General features: G+C 54.8%; 8 protein-coding genes across 8 annotated transcripts; 3 read left to right on the forward strand and 5 right to left on the reverse strand.

Moving 5' to 3' along the window:
• Nucleotides 1-592: 592 nt before the first annotated feature.
• Nucleotides 593-2,275, reverse strand: CLAFUR5_08321 (uncharacterized protein; the record flags this gene model as incomplete). Its single annotated transcript, XM_047907469.1, has 1 exon — nucleotides 593-2,275. One exon carries the CDS (start codon nucleotides 2,273-2,275, stop codon nucleotides 593-595), a length of 1,683 nt encoding a protein of 560 aa, XP_047759804.1.
• A 325-nt stretch (nucleotides 2,276-2,600) lies between these two features.
• CLAFUR5_08322 (uncharacterized protein) lies at nucleotides 2,601-3,581 on the reverse strand (the record flags this gene model as incomplete). Its single annotated transcript, XM_047907470.1, has 1 exon — nucleotides 2,601-3,581. One exon carries the CDS (start codon nucleotides 3,579-3,581, stop codon nucleotides 2,601-2,603), a length of 981 nt encoding a protein of 326 aa, XP_047759803.1.
• A 564-nt stretch (nucleotides 3,582-4,145) lies between these two features.
• On the forward strand, nucleotides 4,146-4,384 carry CLAFUR5_08323 (uncharacterized protein; the record flags this gene model as incomplete). Its single annotated transcript, XM_047907471.1, has 2 exons — nucleotides 4,146-4,154; nucleotides 4,205-4,384. 2 exons carry the CDS (start codon nucleotides 4,146-4,148, stop codon nucleotides 4,382-4,384), a joined length of 189 nt encoding a protein of 62 aa, XP_047759802.1.
• A 221-nt stretch (nucleotides 4,385-4,605) lies between these two features.
• Nucleotides 4,606-5,268, reverse strand: CLAFUR5_08324 (uncharacterized protein; the record flags this gene model as incomplete). The annotated part of the gene is made up of 1 exon (XM_047907472.1): nucleotides 4,606-5,268. The coding sequence occupies one exon, from the start codon at nucleotides 5,266-5,268 to the stop codon at nucleotides 4,606-4,608; it is 663 nt and encodes a 220-aa protein (XP_047759801.1).
• A 202-nt stretch (nucleotides 5,269-5,470) lies between these two features.
• CLAFUR5_08325 (uncharacterized protein) lies at nucleotides 5,471-6,229 on the reverse strand (the record flags this gene model as incomplete). The annotated part of the gene is made up of 1 exon (XM_047907473.1): nucleotides 5,471-6,229. One exon carries the CDS (start codon nucleotides 6,227-6,229, stop codon nucleotides 5,471-5,473), a length of 759 nt encoding a protein of 252 aa, XP_047759800.1.
• A 1,773-nt stretch (nucleotides 6,230-8,002) lies between these two features.
• Nucleotides 8,003-9,879, reverse strand: CLAFUR5_08326 (Transcription factor kojR; the record flags this gene model as incomplete). The annotated part of the gene is given in 3 exon segments (XM_047907474.1): nucleotides 8,003-9,670; nucleotides 9,717-9,781; nucleotides 9,795-9,879. 3 exon segments carry the CDS (start codon nucleotides 9,877-9,879, stop codon nucleotides 8,003-8,005), a joined length of 1,818 nt encoding a protein of 605 aa, XP_047759664.1.
• Nucleotides 9,880-10,215: 336 nt separating this feature from the next.
• CLAFUR5_08327 (Splicing factor U2AF subunit) lies at nucleotides 10,216-12,249 on the forward strand (the record flags this gene model as incomplete). Its single annotated transcript, XM_047907475.1, has 3 exons — nucleotides 10,216-10,410; nucleotides 10,480-11,953; nucleotides 12,011-12,249. Coding segments are annotated over 3 exons (1,908 nt in total), but the record flags the coding sequence as incomplete, so codon positions are not given.
• A 468-nt stretch (nucleotides 12,250-12,717) lies between these two features.
• On the forward strand, nucleotides 12,718-14,180 carry CLAFUR5_08328 (uncharacterized protein; the record flags this gene model as incomplete). Its single annotated transcript, XM_047907476.1, has 2 exons — nucleotides 12,718-13,393; nucleotides 13,453-14,180. 2 exons carry the CDS (start codon nucleotides 12,718-12,720, stop codon nucleotides 14,178-14,180), a joined length of 1,404 nt encoding a protein of 467 aa, XP_047759808.1.
• Between the last annotated feature and the right edge of the window lie 146 nt (nucleotides 14,181-14,326).

Consider the following 14,326-nt stretch of genomic DNA (forward strand, 5'->3'; position numbering starts at 1 on the left):
GAGAATGCGACGATGTGGCAATAATGGTCCCTGTGGCAGTAATATGGATACCGTGCAGGTCCCTGTCGGAGTAAGAAATACATAATGGTCCCTGTCGTAGTAATTCTTGACATAATTGTCCCTGTCGGAGTAATTCACCGTACATATATAGCTCCAGGAGGTGGACGTTCGACAGCATCCTTAGCTCAATGGTAAGCATTCCCAAACCCGAGGTCGATGGGTATACTTGGCAGAGCCCATGAACGCCATTGCACGCAAGCCGTCGTGTATGTGGCTGTCAATCGGTGGGCTAAGGATGGCTGTTCTTTTGCGTTCTTGCAACTTTCGCACCCTCTAACGTTTTTCGGCAGATGACGAAGGTGATGAAGACCTACGGCCATGAGAATGGTGGCTGCGTGTGATAGGATTCGAGCAGAGGTGGTATCTACACTCACTAAGCTGCTACCATAGAATACGATAGTCAGTCATCGCATGCATTGTAAAGGAGTTGAGCTCCCACCACGAAAGTCCCTGCCTGCACCAGTACACCCCATACCCCAGCATGCATATCCCAACGCCATACGATGCTCCATACAGTTACTCGAACAATCAATCATGACCCGTCCTTCTCCTTGGCATTGATAGCACTCTCCCGCTTCCGCCTTCTGCGTTCTCGTGCATTCGCCCTGAGCACGTCTTCGCTAACGTAATCGTCAGGAAGCTCAAAGTCCTTCTCCTGCATCTCTGGCACGGGATGACCAAATGCTGTAATACTACGTCCATGCCTGGTCTTGCTAAGAGCTGCATCTCGAAGATGTCGCTTGGCATAGAAGCTGGTGATGGGTGAAGGTGGCTCGGCAGGTGGCGGAGGCGGCGCAAGACGTGGAGGTGCCGTCGTGGGTGTCGCTGGCTGAGATGGATGTGAAGTGGCGCCTCGTTCTTTGCCTTTGCTTTTCAGACTGGCCATCGAGGAAGACTTCTTCAGTGCTATGATGGTCTCTTGTTGTAGCTGTCTTGCGGCTGAAGCGTTGAGGTCGCTGCTCGGTGGTTCGACACTGCCCTCGGTCGAATCGCCTTCTTCCTCTTCGACCTCACGAGCTGCGACGGCGGCTTCTTTGGTTGCACGTTGCTTCTTTTCTTGATCTCGCCATTGCTTGAACTTGTCGAGTAGTGCCTCTACCTCAGATATGAAGTAGTCACGCTTCTTCTCGTACTTCCTGGCTTCGCTTTCTGTGACGCCAGTGATGCCCAGCACTCGCAGCCAGTCGTGTCCCCGTAGACCATCTAATAATTTGTCAAGCTGGACTTTCTCATGCATAGCTCGCTCCTTCTCGATGTTCCGCAGCTGCTTCTCTTTCCGCTCTGCTCGCTTGTGCGACTTGAGGAAGTGCTCGTCGGTGAGAGGATCTTCGGGGTCATCGGGAATGTTCTTGGCCACAAAGTCGAGATTCACGCTGGAGCTGCCATTGAACTGGTTGGAGAGACTGCGTTGTGGAGTGGAAGGTGTCCCAGCTGTGCCGTTGACTGACACTCGCCGGCCATTGGCAGCATTGTTGCTCGACTTTGCTGGAGAGACGGTTTCAGGCTTGGCTGTATCGTCCGTCACATACAGCGTGGTATCAGCATTGAGAAACTCCTCCTCCTGTGGAGCATCGAATATGATGTCTTCATAGTTGGGGAAGTAGACTGCCAACTCGCTCTTCAGCCTAGGTCCATCGTCTGCCGAGCGCAATGTTCGCTTATCATCCTTCTTGACGGGCTTCTGTGGTGTTGGAGTTGATATGGTCGCGGGCGGTGCAGGCTGTGGGGAGCGTGTCCTGCGCAGCTCCGGTCTAGGGGATGGCGGCAACAGCTCGTCGTCGCGGACATTCAGTGTGCTCTTGACGCCATTGATCGTCTCTGCAATCTGACCGCGTGGCTCGTGTCGGATCAGCTGGTTCGGCGGCTTGGGCTGGGCGAAGGCGAAGGCGTCGAGGGTTGTTTGGGTGTGTTTGCCGGAGTGGGTGGAGGTGTTTGTGTTGGTGTTGGTGGTGCGGATGCTCAGCTTCCTCCTCTTCGGCGGCGGGCCATCTCCTCGCTCGTGGTGGTGGGTGGCCACGCTGCTGTGTGCTTTGGCATGCGGCTGGAAGAAGGTCGGGTTAGCATTGACGTGGTTGAGTCGTGATGCCACTCGAACTTCTTCTCCGATCGCGTGCTGGCCATGCGAGCCATGATGGGATCCTGCGGTGGTGACGGCCGCCGACCTGCTGCTCTTTGTCGCGAACTGCCCACTCGCTGCACGCGACTGGACCATCATCGGATAGCACTATCATTATTGGGGAATGTACATGTAGTTGGTCGTGTCCCGTCTCTGATGACGCTGGGCATCGCCGCGTCCAGGTTCAGGCGCGACTCACTTGCACTCCTTGGGACATCGACAACATGGAATAATTACCCACGACCAACCCTACATGTAACATTCAATGCTTGACACATCTCAATACCTTGCAGGCATCGATGAGGTGGAAAATCGTCAAAGTCATGATTCATTCCATGTCGTAGTCTTGCTATCATCACTCCATGCCAATGCCTAGAGACCATTGCACTTTTTGCTGCACCTCCTGTCCATTAACAGCAGGCTTCTACTTCAAGAACTTGCTGGCCAAGCTCATGAGGCCTCCCATACCGCCGCCAGATCCACCCGAGGAACCACCACCGCCCATCTCGCTCTTCATGTACATCTTCAATGCCATCTGGGCGGCACTAGCCACAGCGTCCTGCTTGTTGCCTTGGACATTGCCTTGGCTTGACTGCTGATCGAACAGCTTGGCTGCCTGACCCATGGCCATACCGATGAAAGCATTCTGGCCACCTCCACTGCTGCCCTGTCCACTGCTGGATCCACCACCGCCGTTGAACATCTTCAATGCCTGCATCGCTGCCGCAGATCCGAGGTTACCAGAGCTGGCTTGCTGCTGCCCACCGCCTCCGCCATAGAAGTTCCGGTGCTGTCTCACAGCGTCTTCTTCATCGAAGCCCTCATTCTGCACCTGCTGGTGCTTGCCTGAGAGCATGCCGAGAGCTGTGCTGAAGAGGCTTGAGTCACCGCTGTTGCCAGCATGCTGACGAGCTTCGTGCTCAGCGCCAGAGAAGTCGTTCGATGCCCCGCCGTATGCACCTCCGCCGCCGTATGAGGTGCCACTTGAGTCACCGTGGCCTTGGCCATAACGCTGACCTTCCGAGTATGAGCCTTCTGGTCTGTTGTGGTCTGATTGGTGTCCGAAGCCACCACCTCCTCCGCCTGAGCCATACGACTCTCCTCCGCCGTAGCTTTGATCCTGTCGACCAGAGCCGTACTCATCACGACCTCCCTGACGACCGCCACCATGTTCGTCACGGCCACCTTGACGCCCTCCGCCGTACTCGTCACGTCCTTCCTGGCGGCCTCCACCGTAGCTCTCACCGCCTTCCTGTCGACGATCACCTCCATAGCCGCCTTCTTGACGCCCGCCATACGAATCCTTTCCTCCGCCGTATCCGCCCTCATTCTGACGATGATCCGAGCCATATTCGTCTCTGCCGCCGCCTCGGCGATCATCGCCATAGCTGTCGTTGTAGGACATTTTGAGCTTCAAGAGATGCAAATTATTGATTGTGAGAGGAGACTTGGATGAAAGCAACGATTTGCTAGTTGCTTGGGGAGTCTGGTAGGGTCGATGAATGCTTGCGAGGTCAAGCAAGTGTTCAGCCGTGTTTATTATAGCTGGCCTGCAACCGTGACGAGTCTGGACCACACAAACCCATGCCCCGCTGACATCACCTGCATGAGACACGAGACAGGGATGGTGCGGCACGCACGATGCTGGACGCACGAGACAGAAACTTGGAAAGTGCCACCGTGTGGCATGTGTTGTACCGGAGGTCGGGTTTGTGATACTGTGACCTAAAGGGAGCATCATCAGGCAAGGTGTGTAGCGGTATGGTATAAGTTCAGTTCCTTCTGTTAGATCATCGCTTCATCTCCCAAACAACCTGAAAACGACACAGAACACTACGCAACCATGACCTCCTTCACAATCATCGCCTCAACGATTCTCGTGCTTGTCGCAGTCTTTGCGGGCTATGTCTATGTCGTAGGCCTATCGCCCGAGACCAAGAGGAAGTTGTAGGGGAAGGCGTTGGAGACGATGGGAGAGGTACGTTCAGTAACCTTCCCTCATCGCGATGTATACTAACGCCATTCCAGAACAAGGCGTCCTACGTGACGAAAGACATGCTTGGCAAGGTCCCAGACTCGGATCAACAAGAGCTGGAGGAGCTGAAGGGAGGGTTGAGTGACGCTGCTGGTGGAGCGCTGCAGAATCCGCTGGGGAAGTTTGCTGGGGATGCCGCGGATGATGCTACTAGGCCTGCTACGGGTCGTTGAGGCTGACGAAGGTGCTGAAAGGGAGCATTGGTAGTCGATGCAGCTAAGTGCTCAGGAGAGCGTCCTTTTTCATTCGTATAGACCACGACACTACTTTGTTTTGAGCAACTCGTAGTGTCATCAGCCGCTCTTTCCATCAAGGGTTCCATCAGTGTAACAAGCCTCCTCATTCAACCACTGTCATCGCTGTCGTCCTCCATCTCCCGCCGCGCCGCCCGCTGCTACAAACTGAGTCGAGGCTCACGCTCCGCCACCACGCCATTGTCCGCAGCTTCGAACATCTCTCTGATGGTCATCAGCTTCTTCACCTGTCCGAGCATTGTACACTTCGTAATCCACACACCCTTGCCCACGTACTCCTCGGAATGCTCCGGTGCCAACCAGATGTCATCCTTCTCATCACGGAAGGTCCACTTGGCCGGCTGCTCACGTCCCTCACGCTCGTCACAAACGAAAGGACAAGCCAATGCCCACTTGCCCTTCAGCTCGATCTGGAATGGCAGCATCCGCATCCAGCTGCTCTCGTCCTTTCTGGCCATGACGCGGACCTCGACGTAGTTGTAGTTGCCTAACATGTCGGTGCGGTTCTGAGCCATGATGCCGGTGGTGAGCACTTGTATGTTGGCGTTGGTGTGGCACTTGGCGAGAAGTGGGTTGATCTTGGGGAAGCTCTCATCCTGTTCTGCTGATGGTGTGGGCTCGAACCAGAGGATGCGTCGGAGCTTGAAGGAACCATGGATGGTGGCGTTGAAGCTCTTGCTAACGCGTTGGCTGAGGAGGATGGTTTGCATGTCGTTGACCTCTAGTAGGATTGATTCGAGGATCTCTGTGGTCTTGGAGACCTTGTCGCCGGGGCTCTGCGTGGTGGAGGTAGGAGCAGCCATGTTGCGCAAAGCTGCGGGCGTTGCGTAGTTTCGTGTTTCTCTCTGTGAAATATGAAGCGCGAGGAGTTGTTGTCACTGCTCGAAGATAGCTCTCGCTAGCCGGCAGACCGGCGTCGTCTCACATGCGCCTTCATTCGGCGCCTTCCGCTCTCAACGGTCGACATCAAGATCCCTTCACCCTCCACCCTCTATAAGTGCACCACTACCACGCCTCCTCCGGCCCATCTTCAGTGAAAGGATGAAACAGACAAAAACTTATACTCTCAAAACTCAACTCCGGATCATGACCCGTCTCAAGCCAGTACTCCTCTGCCAACTTCACACTCCAATCATGCAGATCCCCAAAAGTCACGCCCGTAGGATTATACGCGTCTAGCGATCCACCATGCGGCTCCCTCCGAATGAAGTCAAAGTTGACCGCGACAATCGGCGGCTGCGTGACCAGCATCTTCCTCCACGAAGCATCTGCAGCCAAAATCTTAGTCTCATAGATTGGAATACCCTTAACGTCGAAGTTGAGAAAGACATTCTGGTCTGAGATGCCAAATGTCGCGAGTGGGAGGCGATGACCTCGACCCGAGGGTTGGTTGTAGAGACCGACTACTTCGGCAGCAGGGTTAAGACGCACAGGCGCTGGACGATAGAGCGCTCGTGTTCGACCTCCGAAGACGTTGTACGTATCGTCTACTGGCTTCAGTGGTGGACCATCGGCTAGGAGGAACATTGCTTGTTGGATGTTGTTCGATCTGTGGATTACGTCTCGCCATGATCGAGCGACTTGTTGGCAGACGTAGAGGTCGTGGAATGGAAGTGCTAGGAGGACATGTTCGAGTAACTCGTATGTGCCGAACACTGTGCTCGAGGCGGAGTCTGTCGTCAAGGGCACGGTGGCTAGCACCGTCTGTATGTCTGTAGACGACTTCGCCTCGAGTAATGTCCTTATAGCTATCGATGATAGCATCGTTTCGTCGGCCGCTTGAGGTGACGACCAGCCACCTCCACCGTCCGCGTGTCAATTTGCCAAGACAGCCGATCACGATGTACAGCCCTGTACTTCGACACGATGAACCGGTGCACAAATGAGGATATGCTTGACCTGTCGAGCGAGAACCACCTTTGTGGCGCATTGCGGGACCGAGGTAGCTCTCTGCTCGAGCTGTGCTGTTCGACCCAAGCCGCAATGGGAAGTGCCGCATCCCACGGTGTCTGTCGTGCTCGACAGCTCAAACGTGATCCCTATACACGGCATGTCTGCTCTTGCTTCTGACGCAAGGCCCATAGCAATACAGAACGAACGGTATACAAGCCATAGGTACTGCAGCCACAACTCCCGTCCACAACAAACTATGCTCAACGCCAAGATTCTCATACATTGGCACAGCTGCATGAGCCATGAACGCTGAAAGCTGTCAGCTTCCACTTGAGAGCAGTACCTATCCCTTTGCGAACTCGTACACAAAAGTCTCTACCCTGATTACAGGGCTTTAAGCTGGATTGCGTTCACAGAATTGCCTGTGCAAGCCATGCAGCGACAGACCGGACCAGTCAGACTCTATCGTTGTTAAGCAACGTCAAAAACTTAGACACGGCCTCCGCACAGACTTGGACCGACAGAATGTGTAGAGGGATGGAGAAAATGCAACTTACCCGCCGCAGTATATCGCGTGACAGTCATACCGACTAGCGCACTCGAGCAGTGCTCTTCGTCAGCATCGATAACATACTGGTAGCAAGAGATAAAGATCGTGATGCTTGCGAAGCCAAAGACAACGCTAGCGATCAGGGGGCACCAGAAAGAGATGCTAGGCTTCGCGGTGAAGCCTATTCACAGTGTACTGACCGGGAGCAGAGGAGCTCCCATCATGGCGAATACCGGCCGCTCTTTCGGCCGCACGGTGCCTTGCTGTGTCTGTCTCTTGTGCATGCATAGATCCAGTAGAGTGGCGCGAGCGCGAGCAAGAACCCGAGGCTTACAATGCAGACTGTGTTACGACCAAAGGTCTCCGAGAATGGGGCACTGACGATCGGCCCCAGGTCGAATGCGCAAAGGTACAGGGAAGTCGCCATGAGCTCGATCTGGGTGCCGTGCATGTCAATCGTCCCAGCAGAGTCGGGGTGACCGGGTGCATATTGTTGAACTGCCCGGGGGACAACTTCAGAGTTGGATGCAGAAGCACCGCTGGTCAGCAGCCCCGTCGGTCCTACACAGGTCGTATAGCCCACTTTCGACCACCAGCTCCAATGGCGAGGGTTGTGATTATCGTCTCCGTCTTCCCATCGTACCTTAATGGTCTCGGTCCGTGTTGCTAGTGTATAGTCGTTCTTCGAGAACAAATCCTGCTTGTTGCGATGCTGCTGGCGGACATGCTCCCTCATATGAAGACGTTGTAGATATGATTGCATGTTGCTGATCTGGGAGATGCGATCGTTCTCATGTCTCTGCATGTCATTCACTTATATGGCCATGAGGCTACAGCTCCGCAACAGCCGTGCCGTTCTCCACATCCGCGATGCGTCCAGGGCCGCAAGTGACCCAATCCAATCACAATCTGCAGCATGAGGGTATCGAAGTCGAAGGATCGTCGTTTGACGTGGCTTCCAACACGCAAGACAAGAAAATACTGAACGCCAATCAGCGCCTCGCCGTTTCGGCACTAATACGTGTTGCTGAAATGCAACGGCGCAGCAGGGTACCTTTGAAGGTAAATTGTCGTCGTGGAAACTTAGTCGCACGCTACATTGTCCCATCCGGTGCGAATGTGTTGAAGGCTGGCATGTCGTGAGTCAAGAAGTAGTTCCAGTCGAACTGAGTATCGTTCAGCACATCCAGATTCCAGTCCTCGTTGCTAGATACCGTCATTGCGTTCTCTTCCACAGGTACCGGCGCTGTGCCATTGACTTGCGGAGTCTGCTGCTGAGGGGCCTTCAGGTTCTCGGGATGCGGGTCACCATCCACTGAGTGCTTCTTAAGACTGAGCCCGAGCACTTCGGAATCCTCATCCTTGCGCTTCTTGGAAAGTCGAACCAGGAAACGAGCTGTTCGGAGTGCCTCCTTCATCGCGACCGTGCGGAACTTCTCGACGACGAACTCTAGCGTGCGCATAGCAGTGGCCAGATGCGAAAGAGACTCTCTACCATCCATTGCCAGGAAGACACAGATGACCTGGAACGGAACGTTGGCAACGTGCCACCAGGGTAAACCTCTTTCGGCCATTCGTCTCGCCGCTTCTAGACCTCTCAGTCCAATGTTGATAATCTTGTTGATGATCTCGGTCGACAGGGTTGGATTGGATAAGCGTAGACGTCGATACCCGCAAAGACCAAGATTTGCTTTCGAGAGAGCAATGCCATCATGCTTCGGTTCGTAAGCGTCTAGTCTATCGAGAAAGTCTTCCCATTGACCAGCCTTGTCCGATGTCTCGGGATCCAGGCAGCATGATATACTGTACAGATTGATGTAGTCGAGGGTATAGTCGCCTTTTCGATATGCAGGAAGTTGTGCGGTGATGCCACGCAACGCCACACGAGTTCGTCCGTATTCGAAGCTGACCCACGAGTTCAGCATTCTCGCGACCCAGAACGCACGCCGTCGGATCTCTGGATCGTTGTGTGCGTCATTGGCCGCAGGATGCAGGACAGAACTGCTGACTTCGAACTGTAGCCCGACTGCTTCCACGAGATGCATTGTGGTGCAAGTCGCGATCCAGGTAGCGTGTGGATGGTCAGTAGCTCGCAAGTACAGGCACCTCAAGATCCACGACTGAACGTCCGTTAATGTTGCTGGTTGCATAGTACTCGTGCTCTCCAAGGCCTTTTTCTGTGCTTCCACGATATCAGGCAAATTTGGCAACACTGCAATGATAGCTGTCTCGGCCGAGAACAGGGCTCCCACTGCCGCAATGCCGCAAAGCATGTGATCAGGTACTTGGCACAGCTCGGGGTGAGACCAACGCAGTGAGACATTCTTCATGATCCAGTCCCTGTCGAGGAAGCCGTATATAGGATGCACATTCGCAAAGTGCAGCCGCGCTAACGAGCACATCTGGTCTTGGTCCAAGTAGTCTGTCACCAGAGGAGCAACAGGTGGGGCGTATGTACTGCTGCCCAGATTCCAGCCAAAAGTAAAAAGCTTAGGGCCACTTGATGGATCGAGTCGTTGGCCTAATAATCGAGTGAATGCTATTCCAGAATTCGCCTCCATTGATCGCATCTTGACGACATCTTCCGCGCAAGGCTGTTCTGCGGTTCCGAGCTCAGCCTTGATGTGCTCCGGACTGTCTGGACCGTCGGTGAGAGCATGTTGTTCGACCAACTTGCTGCGTTTTCGGGGGTGCTTCTCTGTTCGCATAGTCAGCAACGACAGGTTGCATATCGTGATCATGACGAGGCCGACCAAAGTAACCTGCCTGGTGTTAGCAGAATCCAACGATGAATCCTGGATGACTTACACTTGTATTCGAACTGTGTACACATATTACACGGCAGGTTTCCATCGCATCGCCTTTTCCGCAGCCTACAAGGCTCACATGCCTGTTTGGCGCGCTGTCGCTTCTGTGTGGTAGATGAGCTACTGTTGCCATTGGGGCTCTGATCTGATTCCGTGGCAGCCATAGTAGTGTTGATTGCAGATGAACATTGTTGACGCGTACATGAACGTCAAGTTAGTTTCGTCTACATTGATATTTCTCAAGTGCAGGGCAGCGACCGAGGACTGTCCCAGCATTGCCTCCATCATCAGACCGTGTGGGGCTAAGCCATGAAATTTTGATGAGAGCCGGCTTGCAGCTTCGCAACGTAACTTCGCCCGCACCATCAAGCATTGAAGGGACTTTGAGCCAAGCGCCTGAGAAAGGAGGTAGGCTCAGAGCTGATAAACCTTCGTCTGCTGCAGCACGTGACTGGGCTGGAGCTCGATTTCTCTGAAGCTCACCAGCGACATCTCCTAATGAAGAACCACGAGCAGCATCTTGTCCGTCGCTCGTACCACATCCCTCCACCCACACGCACACCACCCGCTTCGATGAGCGGCGTATAAGCTACCACCCGCGGTCTTCTCTAACCACAGCAACACCCACACCGCGACTCGACCTCCTCACTGACACGCAGCCATCAAAACGCGGCCGACTAGCGCGAGACACGCACGTAAGAGCTTGCACCTGCACCTGCAGACATACATAAGAGGCGATCAGCATGTCTGACAGGAGACTGCAGTCCTCTCGCGACGACCGAGGCGGCGACCGACGACGAGACCGCGATGGCGACCGGCGCGACCGCAGACGTTCGCGCTCTCCACATGGTAGGTCCCGTCGTGATGGCCCCGAGGTAGACAGCTACTCCTCAAGTCGAGGCTACCGAGAGAGAGAGCGGGAGGACCGATATTCTGGCGGCGGTGGCGACGGCGGAGGCGGCAACAGGCGTGATGATAGAGATTGGGGCAGAGACCGCGGATCAGCTCGCAGGGACGCACGCAGAGACGACGACGGAGATCGACGTAGGGACCGACGAGGTGGAGATCGCGGTGGAGGCGATGACCTGTTCTCCGACAGACGTGGTGGTGGACGACGCGATAACCGTGATCGCAAAGACGATGGCGGCGGGGGCGGAGATCGTGGCCGCGACCGCGATGATATGCGCCAGCTCGAGCGCCAAACGGCTCGTAAAAGCGCCTCGCCTCCACCACGCAAGCCAAAGGAGCCTACACCAGACCTCACAGAAGTGACTTCAATCTTGGAGAGGAAGCGCCGATTGACACAGTGGGATATCAAGCCTCCTGGTTATGAGAATGTCACTGCCGAGCAGGCTAAGCTGTCTGGCATGTTCCCGCTGCCAGGTGCACCAAGACAGCAGCCAATGGACCCTCAGAAGTTGCAGGCCTTCATGAATCAACCTGGTGGCGAAGCTAATAAGACAGCGCTGAAGCCATCTACTGCTCGCCAGTCCAAGCGTCTGTTGATCTATAACCTCCCAGCTTCCGCAACCGAAGACAGCATTATGGACTTTTTCAACCTGCAGCTCAATGGCTTGAACGTCACCCGTGGAGCCGATCCTTGTATCTCAGCTCAGCTGAGTCAGGACAAAACCTACGCCCTGCTCGAGTTCAAGACACCTGAAGATGCAACGAACGCCATGGCCTTTGACGGCATCAACATGGAGCCAGAGGCCATGGTCACCAACGGCAACGAGAATGGCAGCGCCAGAGGTCTCGAAATCAAGAGGCCTAAGGAGTACATCGTACCAGTTGTGACCGATGACACCGAGAACGACGCTGGTGTACTTTCTGATGTCGTGCCAGACACACAGAACAAAATCTCCATCACTAACATCCCGGCTTATGTGGACGAGGACCAGACCAAGGAGCTCTTGAACTCCTTTGGCGAGCTCAAGAATTTCGTCCTCGTGAAATATTCGTCCACCGGCGAGTCTCGAGGCATCGCCTTCTGCGAATACAAAGATCCAAACTCTACTAAGGTTGCGGTGGAGTCATTGAACGGCATGACGTTGGGAGATGCCGCCATGAAGGTCAGGCTTGCCAGTGTTGGTATTCAGCAGGTTAGCGGCGAGATGAGTGTCAACGCCATGAGCTTGATGGCAGGTACGGCCAGAACCGATGGCGAGGGTGGTCGCGTCTTGTCACTGATGAACATGATCACGCCGGAGGAGCTGATGGACCCGGACGAGGCCGATGGTAAGTTTTCCATGTTTCTATGTTTACAGCTCACGATCGGTCGCTAATGGAGAACAGAAATCCTCGAGGATGTCAAGGAAGAGTGCGCCAAGTATGGTCCCCTACTCGACGTCAAGATGCCTCGACCTACCGGCGGCTCTCGCCAGAGCAACGGCATCGGCAAGATCTACCTCAAGTACGAGTCGCCAGAAAGTGCAGCAAAAGCACTGGCGGCATTGGCAGGCAGGAAGTTCGCCGACCGTACTGTTGTGGTCACGTATTTTGCCGAAGAGTACTTCGACGTCAATGCGTGGTAGTGATTCGGCGAGTGGTGATGAGCGAAGGCGTTGAAAAGCAGGAGACAGGAGACGAGCCAGCGTGGGTGCGTGAGAATTGAAGCATCTCGCGCGAACGATCAAGGTGTTGTGTATTGCGCACAAGGTGCTTCTCTGTATCCGCAGCGCGAAGCGAGCGCGGTCAAAGTAGTTGTACCATAGTTGAGCATAGCACGTGTGCGTAGTGTCGCATAGGAAAGGCTACTATTAGCAAACGCACATTCTCGTCGAACGTACATGGAAATCGTGAATGCTGGCATATTGTGCTGCCTGGCGAGCATGTGATCTATCTTTGTCCTTCATCAGCAGCAGCCAGGTCCATTTGCAACGCGCTACTGCTGCGCCCGCTTTAGCTGCTGATCAGGGACCAGTCCTCACCTCCACTCTGTCTACAACTCAACTTGCACGCCTCGCTTCTACACAAACCTTTACAAGTCACAATTTGCCATCATGGCACCGTGGAGCAGGAAGGACAAAGAGAAAGACGGCGACCTCGACAGCCAGAAGAAGTCGCTCTTTGGAAGTCGCTCGAAGAAATCAGGGTCTCCAGCACCCGCTGCCTCCAATCCATACGCCGTGCCACCGCCTGCGAATGACCCATATGCTAAGAGTAATGCGAACCCGTATGCCAGCCAGGCACAGCAGGATGACCCATACATGCGGAGTCAAAGCAGCCTCACACAACCTCCCACAAGCTCATTCGGCAGTCTGAGCCTGAACGACAGCAAAGACATCAAGTCGCAGCCCCCAGGCTACTCCCCTGGCAACGGTCCGGCACCAAGCCGCTACGAGAAGAGCCCGGTACCGCAAGGCGGATATGGGGGATCACAGCCACCTCCCAGATACCAGAATAACGGCAACTCGTACGGCCAAGCTGGAGGGTATGGCAGCGACCCTTACGGCACCGGCAGCTCGGGCTCGAGACATGGTGCGGGTGGCTATGGAGGCCTGGGCAGGTCGAACAGCAACGAGACAATGAGCACGGACGCTGGCAGAAATGCTCTCTTTGGTGATGCTGCGACGAGACGGGCGAACCAACCGGCCCGGGACATTCAGGGACAGCAGCAAAGTGGTGGTGCGAGTTACAGTAACACTGGTGGTTATGACTCAACGGAAATGCCAGGAGGTAAGGCTATCGGACGCAGATCGGATGATGCGATCTTGGCTAACAATGCGACTTGACAGGCTACGGTGCAGGTCCACCACGAGAGCTGACGGCCGAAGAACAAGAAGAGGAAGATGTCATGGCCGCGAAGCAAGAAATCCGCTTCATCAAGCAGCAGGATGTCTCTTCCACTCGTAACGCTCGTCGCATTGCCGAGCAAGCTGAGCAGACAGGACGTGAAACACTGGCACGACTGGGAGCACAAGGCGAGCGCATCCATAACACGGAGCGAAACCTCGACATGGCTTCCAACCAGAACCGTCTTGCCGAGGAGAAGGCTCGCGAGCTCAAGACCCTGAACAGATCCATGTTCGCGGTGCATGTTGCCAACCCTTTCACAGCCAACAAGCGCGAACAGGCAGCTAACGCCATCGCGTTGGAAAAACACCAAGCAGAGCGCAGGCAGGCCGACGCCACCAGAGCTAATGCATACTCGAGCACAGCCCGACAACAGCAACAATCACGAGACATCAACGGCAACGTCGTACGCCAGAACAATAGCAAGAGTTTGGCGGACCGCGCCAAGTACCAGTTCGAGGCCGACAGCGAAGACGATGAGATGGAGAACGAGATTGACGACAACTTGGACGCCATCCACCGTGGTGCTCGAACGCTCAATGCTCTTGGTAAGGCCATGGGCGATGAAATCGACAGCCAGAACAAGCACATTGACCGCATCATCGGCAAAACCGATAAGGTCGACGACCAGATCGCTGTGAACAGAGCTAGACTTGACAGGATCAAATAGAAAGGAGTGCTTGGCCAGCATTGCACAGGCGGTTGTGCCTCAACAAAAGGAGTTGTGGCGTACTCCACTGCAGAAGTTGTAGTAGCACTACAGAATGGTATAGAGACCCGGCAGCGCTCTGCGAGCAAGATTGTGGGCGTTTCACT

Source organism: Fulvia fulva, chromosome 3 (genome assembly GCF_020509005.1).
Source record: "Fulvia fulva chromosome 3, complete sequence".
Lineage (NCBI taxonomy): Eukaryota > Fungi > Ascomycota > Dothideomycetes > Mycosphaerellales > Mycosphaerellaceae > Fulvia > Fulvia fulva.